Below are 17,138 nucleotides of genomic sequence, written 5' to 3' on the forward strand. Positions count from 1 at the left end.
AGATAGGAGACCGGCAAATTTGGTCTAAAGATTGGGTTCTGATGGCAAGATGGGTCTACAAGAAAAGTGACTGTGTGATTGCAAAGGCCTGAGATCTGATAGGTGTTGGCCTGATGGATTGGATGATGTTGGTCTGTTGGATGGGGTCTGAACCATGGTTCCAAAATATCTGGCTCGAATCGATAGAGGTCTAATTGATGGAGGTCTGATTAATGGGGCCTGACTCCTGGGTTCCTCAGATGGGGCCCTGACAATGTCGCTTGGAGCTGAGAGTCTGACTGATGCTCGCTTGAGACTGGAGACTGACAGACAAATCTCCCCTCCCTTATTGCCTTGTGCTCCTCCCATAATCCCCATTGTGGCGGAGACTCAGCCCCGCCTTTTTCACAAAGCAACCAATCAGGGCTCTGCACACTCTTGTCCTCTTTGTTGATGTTTCTCCAAGCAACCAGAGTCCATTGTTCTCGCAGACCAATCAGACCTCGAACTGACAAAATATGGTGCGGTATAAATAGCGCGGGCGGCCAGAGGCGCAGCACATGGGCAGGAGCTGCGAGAATAGAAGGACATTATGGTAAGAACACGCGGGAGAATGTGGAGAGAGGCGGGGTTCCACAGAGACAGAGCGATGACCAGGGCTCCGATTGGTGGGCTCTGGTTAGTGGGCTCTGATTGGTGGGCGCTGATTGATGGGGTCTGATTGAAGGGGGTTGGAGCTGGGGTGGGTGACACCCACAGGGGGGATAAAAGGAAAGGGAGGTCCACACAGCGCTGAGGGTCAGAGAGACCGGGAATTTCCCAGACCTGGGATAATATCCTGGGGAAAGGAGAATCAATGGGGATTGGATGGGATCCACAGGATACAGGAGCGGAATGTTTGCTGCTTCCCCAGACCCTTCTCCATCCATCACCAGACTGAATGTATAAAGTATCCCTCTCCATCCTGTGTCAATAACCACCTCTTGTACCCTCTTCAGCGTGAGTGTATTTCAGTTCATGTTGGCCAGGCCGGTGTACAGATCGGGAACGCTTGCTGGGAGCTGTATTGCCTGGAGCATGGGATCCAGCCGGATGGGCAGATGCCCAGTGACAAGACCATCGGAGGTGGTGACGACTCCTTCAACACCTTCTTCAGTGAGACGGGGGCAGGGAAACACGTTCCCCGAGCCGTGTTTATAGACCTGGAGCCCACTGTGATTGGTAAGAGGAGCGATTGTTGATGGGGTTGCTCAGTCAGTGTTCTCACTAGACTCAGTTAAATGTGGCCTGAGTTCTCTGTTCCTGTTGTTAAATCTCTGTTCCTGTCTCCAGATGAGGTCCGCACAGGCACCTACCGACAGCTCTTTCATCCCGAGCAGCTCATCACTGGCAAGGAGGATGCGGCTAATAACTACGCCCGGGGTCACTGCTCCATCGGCAAGGAGATCGTGGATCTGGTCTTGGACCGCGTCCGCAAGGTGGTAGGTCCTCTGGGTTCGCTGTGCTGCATTCCTGTCCCATGTTCCCGCTCACAATTCCTGGTAGAGGAAGTGACAGTGATTCCGTCATCCTGAGCATCAGGAGGAGTCACACCCTCAGGAATCGCGCATCAAAGAGTCGCTGATGTTTCACTCGCTGCTCCCCAATGTCCCCACCCAGCGGCTCCCATTGTCGGCTTTTACATTCTCCACCCCCACCCCCCACCCCGTCCTTTTGGTTATTATTTCAGTGAGATGTGGGAGTCGTGACCAAGACCAGCATTTATTAGCCATCCCTCATTGCCCCTTGAGAACAGTTAAGCGTCAACCCCATTGCTGTGGGTCTGGAGTCACGCGTAGGTCAGACTGGGTAAAGATGGCAATTTCCTCCCCTAAATGGCATTGGTGACCCAGATGGGATTTCAATAACAACCCTTGATCGTTGTCCTGGTCACCACTAGCGAGGCTACATTCCCAATTCCAGAGGTATTGACTGAATTGAAATTTCCCTGGTGGGATTTGAAGCCGTGTCCCCAGAACGTTAGCCTGGCCTTCTGGGTGACCAGTCCAGTGACATGACCGCGACGCCACCACCTCCCCTCTTATGTCATGTGAAGTCTCGGATCTGACCTTCTATCCTGCTCCTCTGCCCCATTATCTGGCACTGATTCCCATTCTCACCAGGGGACACGGTTCAGAGGCGCGGGAACACTCTGTGAATTTGCTGTTCCTCGGGACCCCGGCCTTTGTGCAGGTCTCCTCTCCAAATGTCCCTCCTCGCCTCAGCACCAAAGTGACCAATCTCGGGGCTCACTGCAGCATCCCAGCACCGACACTTCAGCCAGTTTCCTCCTGCCCAGTCTTTCTATCCAAAGACTCGCGGAGAGATTCCACACCCTGTTGCCTGTTTGATGCGTTGGGTGTGCTTTTCCCCACAGGCTGATCTGTGCACAGGACTGCAGGGGTTCCTCGTCTTCCACAGTTTTGGGGGTGGGACCGGCTCCGGCTTTACTTCCCTCCTGATGGAAAGACTCTCCGTCGACTATGGCAAGAAATCCAAGCTGGAGTTTTCCGTTTACCCTGCTCCCCAGATCTCCACTGCGGTGGTCGAGCCATACAATGCTGTGCTGGTCACCCACTGCACCCTCGAGCACTCTGACTGCGCCTTCATGGTGGACAATGAGGCCATTTACGATGTCTGTCGGCGTAACTTGGACATTGAGAGACCAACCTACACCAACCTCAACCGTCTTATTGGACAGGTAGTGTCGTCCATCACGGCCTCGCTCCGGTTCGACGGTGCCCTCAATGTGGACCTGACTGAGTTCCAAACCAACCTGGTCCCATATCCCCGCATCCACTTCCCTCTGGCAACCTTCGCGCCCCTTATTTCAGCCGAGAAGGCTTACCACGAGCAACTCTCGGTGCCGGAGATCACCAACGCCTGCTTTGAACCGGCCAACCAGATGGTGAAGTGTGACCCTCGCCAGGGCAAGTACATGGCTTGCTGCATGTTGTACCGGGGAGATGTGGTGCCCAAGGATGTGAACGCCGCCATCGCCACCATCAAGAGCAAGCGCTCGATCCAGTTTGTTGACTGGTGCCCGACTGGGTTCAAGGTAAGTGTGGGGTTTGTGCTCAATCCAAGGGCCCTGGGGAAACCTGGATTGTGACAATCTGGGCTCCCATGTGAAGAACACTCTGTTCAATCCGGGTCAAACTGTGTTCCTCCAATCAGGCACAGGAGTGGAACAGACCCTCCCCATTCCTGGTCCAATGAGGAGCTCCCCTGATGCTTCAGGTGAAATCCCCTCACGTCAACTTGTCAGTTGCAGCCTTGAATGTCCCAGGTGACTTCCTGTCTCCAAATAAGGAAAAGGATTCCAGACGCTGGTGTCCAGGAAAACAGCGACTGAACTGGTTCCTGAATTCAGTCTCTATCCAAAGTCGCCTTCTGTCAGAAACTGAGGTTTTCAACCTGGGTGAAGATCTCAGTGAATGACTGGAGCCCAGTTTTTTTTTTCGTTCAGTGAAAAGACAAAACCTCGCTCAAAAGTGTCACCTGCTGTGAAAGAATGGGCGCCCTGATAGTGAAGTTATTGTTTAATTAACGGAAACCCTTCTCCCCAACAGGTTGGCATCAACTACCAGCCCCCGACGGTGGTCCCAGGGGGTGACCTGGCCAAGGTGCAGAGGGCCCTCTGTATGCTGAGCAACACCACCGCCATTGCTTTCGCTTGGACCCGCCTCAACATCAAATTCGATAAGATGTACGCCAAGCGGGCCTTTGTCCACTGGTACGTGGGGGAGGGGCTGGAGGAAGGGGAGTTCCAGGATGCACGGGAAGACCTGGCCTCACTCGAGAAGGATTATGAAGAGGTGGGCATCGATTCTTCCTATCTGGACAGAAAGGCGGCTGAGGAGGAATAAAGATTGATTCATTTCCAATGTTTAAATATTTAGCTAAATTTCAAATATGTCACAAAGCGTCTTATTAATGCGAAAGCTTTGACTTAATTTCATATTTCTTGTGTTAATTATTAAGAGAATAAATGTATTGGAAAATCATTTTGGAATTGTCCTTTTTAAAGGCTCAGAATACGCAAATGGTTTGGAAACACGACGTAAAAAGGTCGAAATCCGGGAAGGTTCAATGGACCAGAACAAGGCTTGAAGCCAAGAGCTAAGTCTAAACCTATCTTGCAGCTCTTGGTTGGTAACTCTGTGGGTTATGGCATCTCAAGTTCATACCCAATATTTCAATCATTTCTCATGGTTAAAACCGTGTATTCCTTGAAAAAGTCTTGTAACTTTATTGTTACCATCTCCTGTGTGATCTTATCATTCCTGACATGTGGTGACTGTAGCCACAGTCTAACTGGAATTTTATACATTTACAATGTAACCTTCCGGCTCTTTTACTCTTGGATATTGGTGTTTATTTTTTTGTCGTTGGTCAGTGCTGCATATGGTATGTGAAATATGTCAGATGATTGGGAAGCCACAGCCTTCGGTCAGCCCGTCCCATGAATACCGATGCCTGCATTTGGTGACCAATTTCATCGGGTTCGTGTGGTTTGTGTTCGGCCCTTGACTGAGTCTAAGTCGGGGCAGCGGTGCCTCCTGACTATCAGGGGTTTGTCACTGTAAAAATACATCCTGGAATTCAAAAACTGCCTTTTCACTAAACGTGACCCCGCAGTTTGTTGAGTTATTGTAAAAAGCTACTCGATTGGCTCAGATCCTTCATGTTGTTCTTGTCTGGTTGGGCCTTTTGTGTGGCTCCAGTCCCACATCAAGGCATTAGCCTCTTCTGTGCCCCCTGGATTGACCGAGCCAGCCATTGCATCAAGCAAGAAGGTGCAAGGTGACTGGACGTAGACAAATGGCAGCTGTTGTACCAGGTTTGGCCTCACAATGGCCAAAGCTCAGCTGATGATTTGGGAAGGGATCTTGCAAATTATAATGTTCCTATAATGTTGCTCCTCTGGTTCTACCCCCCACCCCCCTCGGTAGGGTTACAGCCTTGCTTGCAATTCAGCATTTTACTTAAATTTACTTTTGTAAAAAAAAGTTTCTTCGAGGCTTGGGCAGGGCTAATCAAGCAAATCGCGCCCCCTGCTGGAGAGCAGGTCAGATCAGTAAATGAAGTAACTGTCCTAATCTGTTTCTTTCACTGGCAGGTTTAGCTGAATCCCAGTCATATAAATGAGAGCTTAAGTTCCATGTCATGGAGTGCACTGGGACAGAGTGGAATTACTGCGAGTTTGGTGAGAAGGGAGTTCAGTGAGGAGGGGAGGGAGGTGATCTTTCATTTTCCTTTCTCTACCTTTCTCAGGCTGCGGGAGGCCAGGAGTTGAAAGGCTGTACCAGAGGCCCGAGCAACAAACATCCAAGAGGCACATCACAGGAGAAAAATAAGCTCATCAGCTCGTGAGAAACTGCTGTTGGGGAGGATCTTCAAGTAGCTGAAAATTAGAAAAATGCATCCTTCTTAGAAGGAGCTATTTAGACTTCAATAAGAAACACAAGCAATAGGGAAGTAAAGTTAAGTTGAGGCCAGATAAAATAAAGTAGCCTAAGTAAACCAAAGTAAAATAACATTAACATAAGGGAAGTAACTTGAAGCCATGGCAGGACAGCTTGGTCATGTTGGATGCGTATCCTGTAACATGTGGGAAGTCCTGGATGCTACTGCTGTCCCAGATGACCACATGTGCTGGAAGTGTCACCAGCTGCAGAATCTACAGCTCTGGGTTTTGGAACTCGAATGGCAGCTGGAGTCACTGTGGCATGTCCAGGAGGCTGAGAGATACGTGGATAGCACATTCAGGGAGAGATGGTCACACTGCAGCTTAGAAATCTGGAGGCAGAAAGGGAATGGGTAGCCACCAGGCAGTCCAAGTGTAGGAGTCCCCTGGGGTCCTGCTCATCAATCAATTTTCCATTTTGGAAGCTGGTAAGGGGGGGTGGGGGGGGGGGGGTGGGGTGCTTATGATGGTCACAAATAGCTTCATACTGTAGACAGCCTAGGGGAGGAGAATGTACAGGGGTAAAGTAAAAAAGGAAATCAGGAAAGCAAAGAGAGGATATGAACAGATATTGGCAGGTATAATCAAAGAAAACCTAAAGATGTTTTACAAGTGCATTAAGAGCAACAGGATAACTAAGGAATGAGTAGAGCCTATCAGAGATGTACATGGTAACTTGTGTGTTGATGTTGAAGAGGTGGGCAGGGTTCTCAGTGCGTACTTTGACTCTGTCTTCAATATGGAGAGGGATAATGCAGACATTCTAGTTGAACAGGAGGAGTGTGAAATATTAGATACAATAAGCATAGTGAGAGGAAGCACTGGAGGGACGGGTAACCCTGAAGGTGGACAAATCACCAAGGCTGGATGGATTGTATCCCAGGTTGTTAAAGGAAGCATGGGAGGAAATAACAGATGCCCTGAGGATCATGTTCCATTCCTCACTAGATATGGGTGAGGTAACAGAGGATTGGAGGCCTGCAAATGTTGTACCATTATTTTAAAAAAGTGCAAGGGACAGGCCAGAAAATTATAGACTGGTCAGACTGATTTTGGTGGTGGGCAAATTATTGGAATCAATTCTGGGAGACAGAATAAACTGTTACTTAGGGAGGAATGGATTAGCCAGGGATAGTCAGCATGGTTTAGTTAAGAGAAGATCATGTCTTACTAACTTAATATAATTTCTTGAGGGAGTAACAAGGAAGATTGATGAGGGTGGTGCAGTGGATGTTATCTACATGTATTTCAGTAAGGCAGTTGACAATGTCCCAAATTGAAGACTGGTTAGAAAAGTGAGATCCCATAGGATACAGGGGAATGTGGCGATTTGGATCTAAAATTGGCTCAGCGACAGGGAACAAAGCGTAATAGTTGATGGTATATTTTTTGCAAATGGAAAGCAGTTTCCAATGGTGTTCCACAGGTCTCATTGTTGGGGTCCTTGCTGTTTGTTGTACATATGAATGACTTGGACTTAAATGTGGAAAGCATGACTGGTAAATTTGCAGATGATGCAAAATTGGCTGCATAGTTGATAGTGAAGAGGAGAGCTGTTGTCTCCAGAATGAGGTCAATAGTTTGGTTGAATGGGAAGAAAAATGGCAAATGAACTCCAATCTGGATAAGGGTGAGGTAATGCATTTGGGGAGGGCAATAAAGCAAGTGAATAAATGGGTGAATACTGAGGAAGTGAGAGTCCTTGTAGTGCATGTCCACAGATCCCTGAAGGTGGCAGGACAGGTGGACAGGGTGGTAAAGAAAGCATATGGAATGTTTTCCTTTATTGGATGAGGCATTGAATACAAAAGCAGGGATGTAATAATGGAACTTTATAGAACGCTGGTTAGGCCACAGCTAGAATTTTGTGTACAGTTCTGGTCGTCACATCAGTTCTGGTCGTCACATTACAGGATGGACAGAATTGCTCTGGAGAGAGTACTGAGGAGATTTGCAAGAATGTTACCAGGGCTGGAAAATTGAAGCTGTGAGGGAAGATTGGATAGGCAAGGGTTGTTTTTTCATAGAGCTCTAGACACTGACGTGTGACCTGATTGGCCTGCCGCTGGAAACCATTTCCCATTCACAAAAACATTCATCAACCATTACCCTTTGTTTCCTGTCACTGAGCCAATTTTGGATCCAACTCGCTCTCAAATTACGAGTGGCCTAGATAGAGTGGACAGGAAAGACCTGTATCCCCTTGCTGAGGGGTAAATTACAAAGGTTTAAGGTGATTTGCAGAAGGACTGGAGGGAACATGGGGAAAAACGTTACCACCCAGAGGATGGTGGGTGTCTGAATTCTCTGCCTAAATTGGTGATTGAGGCTGAAATTCATTTAAAAAGGACCTGGATCTGTATCTGAAGCGCTGTAACCTGCAAGGCTATGGACCAGGGGCTGGAAAGCAGGATTTGAAATCAGCGGCTAGTTTCATTTTTTGCTTTTTTGTGGTAGGCGCAGACACAATGGGCTGAATGGCCTCTTTCTGCACCATAACTTTTCTCTGGTTCTGTGGGGGCTTTGAGTGAAGAGCATTAAATAACAATGAGAGACACATTGGGTTATTGACATATTTGTTCAGATGCCTGTAATTAACAGCAGCAACCCTGGAGGATAATTATGTCATGGGAGGTCTTCCAAGTGGAATAAATAAGGCAGCACTGAATTGTGTCAAATACAACGTGGGCTTTCTGCACTTCACGTCAATTCTTACGGACAATGCATGGGCCGGTAACTGGCATTGTGTATGCGATCTACTATCCAACTCTGGCAGCCATTGGAATACTAAGTAAGAGCTTAAAATACTTTCTTGAAAAAAACGATTTATTTACTGTACCTATAGATACAAAATGATGGTAGGGACACTGAGACTATTTCCATTGGAAAAGAGAGTTTTTATAGGGAGGGTATTGGGAGCTTGGATAAGGAGAAGTTGTCCCTTGTTCCAAAGGTTAGTCAGTGACAAGGCATTCCCAATTTCAAACTAGGCCAAAGAGAATGAGGAGAGAATTTAGAGGAAAATTCCATTCAAATACGCATTTTAGAGCAATAGTTTTGGATTGATACAGAGCTGTGCAGAGTGAATGGGGCAGTGTATTAGTTTTGGATTGATACAGAGCTGTGCAGAGTGAATGGGGCAGTGTATTAGTTTTAGATTGATACAGAGATATGCAGAGTGAAAGAAGCACTGTATTAGTTTTGGACTGACAGAGAGCTGTGCAGAGTGAATGGGGCAGAGTGTTAGTTTTGGATTGATGCAGAGCTGTGCAGAGTGAATGAGGCACTGTATTAGTTTTGGATTGACACAGAGCTGTGCAGAGTCAATGGGGCAGATTATTGGTTTTGGATTGATACAGAGCTGTGCAGAGTGAATGGGGCAGTGTATTAGTTGTGGATTTATACACAGCTGTGCAGAGTGAATGGGGCAGTGTATTAGTTTTGGACTGATACAGAGCTGTGCAGAGTGAATGGGGCAGTGTATTAGTTTTGGATTGATACAGAGCTGGGCAGAGTGAATGAGGCAGTGTATTAGTTTTGGATTGACACAGAGCTGTGCAGAGTGAATGGGGCAGTGTATTAGTTTTGGATTGATACAGAGCTGTGCAGAGTGAATGGGACAGTGCATTAGTTTTGGATTGATACAGAGCTGTCCAGAGGGAATGGACAGTGTATTAGTTCTGGATTGATACAGAGCAGTGCAGAATGAATGGGACAGTGTATTAAATTTGGATAGATACAGAGCTGTGCAGAGGGAATGAGGCAGTGTATTAGTTTTGGATTGATAGATAGCTGTGCAGAGTGAATGGGGTAGTGTATTAGTTTTGGATTGATAGTTAGCTGTGCAGAGTGAATGGGGCAGTGTATTAGTTTTAGATTGATAGATAGCTGAGCAGAGTGAATGGGGCAGTTTATTCGTTCTGGATTGATACAGAGCTGTGCAGAGTGAATGGGGCAGTGTATTAGTTTTGGATTGATACTGAGCTGAGCAGAGTGAATGGGGCAGTGTATTAGTTTTGGATTGATACAGAGCTGTACAGAGTGAATGGGGCAGTGTATTAGTTCTGGAATGATACAGATCTGTGCAGAGTGAATAGGTCAGTGTATTAGTTTTGGATTGAGACAGAGCTGTGCAGAGTGAATGGGGCATTGTATTAATTTTGGATTGATACAGAGCTGTGCAGATTGAATGGGGCAGTGTATTAGTTTTAGATTGGTACAGAGCTGTGCAGATTGAATGGGGCAGTGTATTAGTTGTGGACTGATACAGAGCTCTGCAGATTGAATGAGGCAGTGTATTAGTTTTGGATTGATACAGAGCTAAGCAGAGTGAATGGGGCAGTGTATTAGTTTTCGATTGAACAGAGCTGTGCAGAGTGAATGGGACAGTGTATTAGTTTTGGATTGATACAGAGCTAAGCAGAGTGAATGGGGCAGTGTATTACTTTTGGATTGATACAGAGCTAAACAGAATGAATGGGGCAGTGTATTAGTTTTGGATTGATACAGAGCTAAGCACAGTGAATGGGGCAGTGTATTAGTTTTGGATTGAACAGAGCTGTGCAGAGTGAATGGGACAGTGTATTAATTTTGGATTGATACAGAGCTAAGCAGAGTGAATGGGGCAGTGTATTACTTTTGGATTGATACAGAGCTGTGCAGAGTGAATGGGACAGTGTATTAGTTTTGGATTGATACAGAGCTAAGCAGAGTGAATAGGGCAGTGTATTACTTTTGGATTGATACAGAGCTGTGCAGAGTGAATGGGGCAGTGTATTACTTTTGGATTGATACAGAGCTGTGCAGAGTGAATGGGACAGTATATTACTTTTGGATTGATACAGAGCTGTTCAGAGTGAATGGGACAGTGTATTACTTTTGGATTGATACAGAGCTGTGCAGAGTGAATGGGGCAGTGTATTAGTTTTGGATCAATACAGAGCTGTGCAGAGTGAATGGGGCAGTGCATCAGTTTTGGATTGATACAGAACTGTGCAGAGTGAATGGGGCAGTGTATTACATTTGGATTAATACAGAGCTGTGCAGAGTGAATGGGGCAGTGTATTACTTTTGGATTGAAACAGAGCTGTGCAGAGTGAAAGCGGCAGAGTATTAGTTTTGGTATGATACAGAGCTGTGCAGATTGAATGGGGCAGTGTATTAGTTGTGGACTGATACAGAGCTCTGCGGATTGAATGAGGCAGTGTATTAGTTTTTGATTGATACAGAGCTAAGCAGAGTGAATGGGGCAGTGTATTAGTTTTGGATTGAACAGAGCTGTGCAGAGTGAATGGGACAGTGTATTAGTTTTGGATTGATACAGAGCTAAGCAGAGTGAATGGGGCAGTGTATTAGTTTTGGAGTGATACAGAGCTCTGCAGATTGAATGAGGCAGTGTATTAGTTTTGGATTGATACAGAGCTAAGCAGAGTGAATGGGGCAGTGTATTAGTTTTCGATTGAACAGAGCTGTGCAGAGTGAGTGGGACAGTGTATTAGTTTTGGATTGATACAGAGCTAAGCAGAGTGAATGGGGCAGTGTATTACTTTTGGATTGATACAGAGCTAAACAGAATGAATGGGGCAGTGTATTAGTTTTGGATTGATACAGAGCTAAGCACAGTGAATGGGGCAGTGTATTACTTTTGGATTGAACAGAGCTGTGCAGAGTGAATGGGACAGTGTATTAATTTTGGATTGATACAGAGCTAAGCAGAGTGAATGGGACAGTGTATTAGTTTTGGATTGATACAGAGCTAAGCAGAGTGAATGGGGCAGTGTATTACTTTTGGAGTGATACAGAGCTATGCTGAGTGAATGGGGCAGTGTATGACTTTTGGATTGATACAGAGCTGTGCAGAGTGAATGGGGCAGTGTATTACTTTTGGATTGATACAGAGCTGTGCAGAGTGAATGGGACAGTGTATTAATTTTGGATTGATACAGAGCTGTGCAGAGTGAATGGGGCAGTGTATTACTTTTGGATTGATACAAAGCTGTGCAGAGTGAATGCGACAGTGTATAAGTTTTGGATTGATACAGAGCTGTCCAGAGGGAATGGGACAGTGTATTTGTTCTGGATTGATACAGAGCAGTGCAGAATGAATGGGACAGAGTATTAAATTTGGATAGATACAGAGCTGTGCAGTGGGAATGAGGCAGTGTATTAGATTTGGATTGATAGATAGCTGTGCAGAGTGAATGGGGCAGTGTATTAGTTTTGGACTGATAGTTAGCTGTGCAGAGTGAATGGGGCAGTGTATTAGTTTAGCATTGATAGATTGCTGAGCAGAGTGAATGGGCCAGTTTATTCGTTCTGGATTGATACAGAGCTGAGCAGTGTGAATGGGGCAGTGTATTAGGTTTGGATTGATACAGAGCTGTGCAGAGTGAATGGGGCAGTGTATTACTTTTGGAATGATATAGAGCTGTGCAGAGTGAATGGGACAGTGTATTACTTTTGGAATGATACAGAGCTGTGCAGAGTGAATGGGACAGTGTATTAGTTTTGGATTGATACAGAGCTGTGCAGAGTGAATGGGACATTGTATTACTTTTGGATTGATACAGAGCTGTGCAGACTGAATGGGACAGTGTATTACTTTTGGAATGATACAGAGCTGTGCAGAGAGAATGGGACAGTGCATTAATTTTGGATTGATACAGAGCTGTGAGAGTGAATGGGGCAGTGTATTAGTTTTGGATTGATACAGAGCTGTGCAGATTGAATGGGACAGTGTATTAGGTTTGGATTGACACAGAGTTGTGCAGAGTGAATGGGGCAGTGTATTAGTTTCGGATTGATGCAGAGCTGTGCAGAGTGAATGGGGCAGTGTATTAGTTTTGGATTGATACAGAGCTAAGCAGAGTGAATAGGGCAGTGTATTACTTTTGGATTGATACAGAGCTGTGCAGAGTGAATGGGGCAGTGTATTACTTTTCGATTGATACAGAGCTGTGCAGAGTGAATGGGACAGTATATTACTTTTGGATTGATACAGAGCTGTTCAGAGTGAATGGGACAGTGTATTACTTTTGGATTGATACAGAGCTGTGCAGAGTGAATGGGGCAGTGTATTAGTTTTGGATCAATACAGAGCTGTGCAGAGTGAATGGGGCAGTGCATCAGTTTTGGATTGATACAGAACTGTGCAGAGTGAATGGGGCAGTGTATTACATTTGGATTAATACAGAGCTGTGCAGAGTGAATGGGGCAGTGTATTACTTTTGGATTGAAACAGAGCTGTGCAGAGTGAAAGCGGCAGAGTATTAGTTTTGGTATGATACAGAGCTGTGCAGATTGAATGGGGCAGTGTATTAGTTGTGGACTGATACAGAGCTCTGCGGATTGAATGAGGCAGTGTATTAGTTTTTGATTGATACAGAGCTAAGCAGAGTGAATGGGGCAGTGTATTAGTTTTGGATTGAACAGAGCTGTGCAGAGTGAATGGGACAGTGTATTAGTTTTGGATTGATACAGAGCTAAGCAGAGTGAATGGGGCAGTGTATTAGTTTTGGAGTGATACAGAGCTAAGCACAGTGAATGGGGCAGTGTATTAGTTTTGGATTGAACAGAGCTGTGCAGAGTGAATGGGACAGTGTATTAATTTTGGATTGATACAGAGCTAAGCAGCGTGAATGGGGCAGTGTATTACTTTTGGATTGATACAGAGCTGTGCAGAGTGAATGGGACAGTGTATTAGTTTTGGATTGATACAGAGCTGTGCAGAGTGAATGGAAGACTGTATTAGTTTTGGAATGATACAGAGCTGTGCAGAGTGAATGAGGCAGTGTATTAGTTTTGGAATGATACAGAGCTGTGCAGAGTGAATGGGGCAGTGTATTAGTTTTGGATTCATACAGAGATGTGCAGAGTGAAAGAAGCACTGTATTAGTTTTGGATTGATACAGAGCTGTGCAGAGTGAATGGGGCAGTGTATTAGTTTTAGATTGATACAGAGATGTGCAGAGTGAAAGAAGCACTGTATTAGTTTTGGATTGATACAGAGCTGTGCAGAGTGAATGGGGCAGTGTATTAGTTTTAGATTGATACAGAGATGTGCAGAGTGAAAGAAGCACTGTATTAGTTTTGGACTGACAGAGAGCTGTGCAGAGTGAATGGGGCAGAGTGTTAGTTTTGGATTGACACAGAGCTGTGCGGAGTGAATGGGGCAGATTATTGGTTTTGGATTGATACAGAGCTGTGCAGAGTGAATGGGGCAGTGTATTAGTTTTGGATTTATACAGAGCTGTGCAGAGTGAATGGGGCAGTGTATTAGTTTTGGATTGATAGTTAGCTGTGCAGAGTGAATGGGGCAGTGTATTAGTTTTGGATTGATAGATAGCTGAGCAGAGTGAATGGGGCAGTTTATTCGTTCTGGATTGATACAGAGCTGTGCAGAGTGAATGGGGCAGTGTATTAGTTTTGGATTGATAATGAGCTGAGCAGAGTGAATGGGGCAGTGTATTAGTTTTGGATTGATACAGAGCTGTGCAGAGTGAATGGGGCTGTGTATTAGTTTTGGATTGATACAGAGCTGTGCAGAGTGAAAGGGGCAGTGTATTAGTTTTGGATTTATACAGAGCTGTGCAGAGTGAATGGAAGACTGTATTAGTTTTGGAATGATACAGAGCTGTGCAGAGTGAATGGGGCAGTGTATTAGTTTTAGATTGATACAGAGATATGCAGAGTGAAAGAAGCACTGTATTAGTTTTGGACTGACAGAGAGCTGTGCAGAGTGAATGGGGCAGAGTGTTAGTTTTGGATTGATGCAGAGCTGTGCAGAGTGAATGAGGCACTGTATTAGTTTTGGATTGACACAGAGCTGTGCAGAGTCAATGGGGCAGATTATTGGTTTTGGATTGATACAGAGCTGTGCAGAGTGAATGGGGCAGTGTATTAGTTGTGGATTTATACACAGCTGTGCAGAGTGAATGGGGCAGTGTATTAGTTTTGGACTGATACAGAGCTGTGCAGAGTGAATGGGGCAGTGTATTAGTTTTGGATTGATACAGAGCTGGGCAGAGTGAATGAGGCAGTGTATTAGTTTTGGATTGACACAGAGCTGTGCAGAGTGAATGGGGCAGTGTATTAGTTTTGGATTGATACAGAGCTGTGCAGAGTGAATGGGACAGTGCATTAGTTTTGGATTGATACAGAGCTGTCCAGAGGGAATGGACAGTGTATTAGTTCTGGATTGATACAGAGCAGTGCAGAATGAATGGGACAGTGTATTAAATTTGGATAGATACAGAGCTGTGCAGAGGGAATGAGGCAGTGTATTAGTTTTGGATTGATAGATAGCTGTGCAGAGTGAATGGGGTAGTGTATTAGTTTTGGATTGATAGTTAGCTGTGCAGAGTGAATGGGGCAGTGTATTAGTTTTAGATTGATAGATAGCTGAGCAGAGTGAATGGGGCAGTTTATTCGTTCTGGATTGATACAGAGCTGTGCAGAGTGAATGGGGCAGTGTATTAGTTTTGGATTGATACTGAGCTGAGCAGAGTGAATGGGGCAGTGTATTAGTTTTGGATTGATACAGAGCTGTACAGAGTGAATGGGGCAGTGTATTAGTTCTGGAATGATACAGATCTGTGCAGAGTGAATAGGTCAGTGTATTAGTTTTGGATTGAGACAGAGCTGTGCAGAGTGAATGGGGCATTGTATTAATTTTGGATTGATACAGAGCTGTGCAGATTGAATGGGGCAGTGTATTAGTTTTAGATTGGTACAGAGCTGTGCAGATTGAATGGGGCAGTGTATTAGTTGTGGACTGATACAGAGCTCTGCAGATTGAATGAGGCAGTGTATTAGTTTTGGATTGATACAGAGCTAAGCAGAGTGAATGGGGCAGTGTATTAGTTTTCGATTGAACAGAGCTGTGCAGAGTGAATGGGACAGTGTATTAGTTTTGGATTGATACAGAGCTAAGCAGAGTGAATGGGGCAGTGTATTACTTTTGGATTGATACAGAGCTAAACAGAATGAATGGGGCAGTGTATTAGTTTTGGATTGATACAGAGCTAAGCACAGTGAATGGGGCAGTGTATTAGTTTTGGATTGAACAGAGCTGTGCAGAGTGAATGGGACAGTGTATTAATTTTGGATTGATACAGAGCTAAGCAGAGTGAATGGGGCAGTGTATTACTTTTGGATTGATACAGAGCTGTGCAGAGTGAATGGGACAGTGTATTAGTTTTGGATTGATACAGAGCTAAGCAGAGTGAATAGGGCAGTGTATTACTTTTGGATTGATACAGAGCTGTGCAGAGTGAATGGGGCAGTGTATTACTTTTGGATTGATACAGAGCTGTGCAGAGTGAATGGGACAGTATATTACTTTTGGATTGATACAGAGCTGTTCAGAGTGAATGGGACAGTGTATTACTTTTGGATTGATACAGAGCTGTGCAGAGTGAATGGGGCAGTGTATTAGTTTTGGATCAATACAGAGCTGTGCAGAGTGAATGGGGCAGTGCATCAGTTTTGGATTGATACAGAACTGTGCAGAGTGAATGGGGCAGTGTATTACATTTGGATTAATACAGAGCTGTGCAGAGTGAATGGGGCAGTGTATTACTTTTGGATTGAAACAGAGCTGTGCAGAGTGAAAGCGGCAGAGTATTAGTTTTGGTATGATACAGAGCTGTGCAGATTGAATGGGGCAGTGTATTAGTTTTGGAGTGATACAGAGCTCTGCGGATTGAATGAGGCAGTGTATTAGTTTTTGATTGATACAGAGCTAAGCAGAGTGAATGGGGCAGTGTATTAGTTTTGGATTGAACAGAGCTGTGCAGAGTGAATGGGACAGTGTATTAGTTTTGGATTGATACAGAGCTAAGCAGAGTGAATGGGGCAGTGTATTAGTTTTGGAGTGATACAGAGCTCTGCAGATTGAATGAGGCAGTGTATTAGTTTTGGATTGATACAGAGCTAAGCAGAGTGAATGGGGCAGTGTATTAGTTTTCGATTGAACAGAGCTGTGCAGAGTGAATGGGACAGTGTATTAGTTTTGGATTGATACAGAGCTAAGCAGAGTGAATGGGGCAGTGTATTACTTTTGGATTGATACAGAGCTAAACAGAATGAATGGGGCAGTGTATTAGTTTTGGATTGATACAGAGCTAAGCACAGTGAATGGGGCAGTGTATTAGTTTTGGATTGAACAGAGCTGTGCAGAGTGAATGGGACAGTGTATTAATTTTGGATTGATACAGAGCTAAGCAGAGTGAATGGGACAGTGTATTAGTTTTGGATTGATACAGAGCTAAGCAGAGTGAATGGGGCAGTGTATTACTTTTGGAGTGATACAGAGCTATGCTGAGTGAATGGGGCAGTGTATGACTTTTGGATTGATACAGAGCTGTGCAGAGTGAATGGGGCAGTGTATTACTTTTGGATTGATACAGAGCTGTGCAGAGTGAATGGGACAGTGTATTAATTTTGGATTGATACAGAGCTGTGCAGAGTGAATGGGGCAGTGTATTACTTTTGGATTGATACAAAGCTGTGCAGAGTGAATGCGACAGTGTATAAGTTTTGGATTGATACAGAGCTGTCCAGAGGGAATGGGACAGTGTATTTGTTCTGGATTGATACAGAGCAGTGCAGAATGAATGGGACAGAGTATTAAATTTGGATAGATACAGAG

The 17,138-nt window shown here is 45.1% G+C and overlaps 1 protein-coding gene across 1 annotated transcript; it reads left to right on the forward strand.

The window, feature by feature from the left end:
- Window positions 1-1,064: 1,064 nt before the first annotated feature.
- LOC121274285 (tubulin alpha-3 chain-like) lies at window positions 1,065-3,887 on the forward strand. The gene is made up of 4 exons (XM_041181513.1): window positions 1,065-1,200; window positions 1,312-1,460; window positions 2,396-3,076; window positions 3,591-3,887. Exons 1-4 carry the CDS (start codon window positions 1,080-1,082, stop codon window positions 3,885-3,887), a joined length of 1,248 nt encoding a protein of 415 aa, XP_041037447.1. The 5' UTR covers window positions 1,065-1,079.
- Window positions 3,888-17,138: the final 13,251 nt, after the last annotated feature.

This window comes from Carcharodon carcharias, assembly GCF_017639515.1.
Source record: "Carcharodon carcharias isolate sCarCar2 chromosome 35 unlocalized genomic scaffold, sCarCar2.pri SUPER_35_unloc_9, whole genome shotgun sequence".
NCBI classification, from domain to species: domain Eukaryota; kingdom Metazoa; phylum Chordata; class Chondrichthyes; order Lamniformes; family Lamnidae; genus Carcharodon; species Carcharodon carcharias.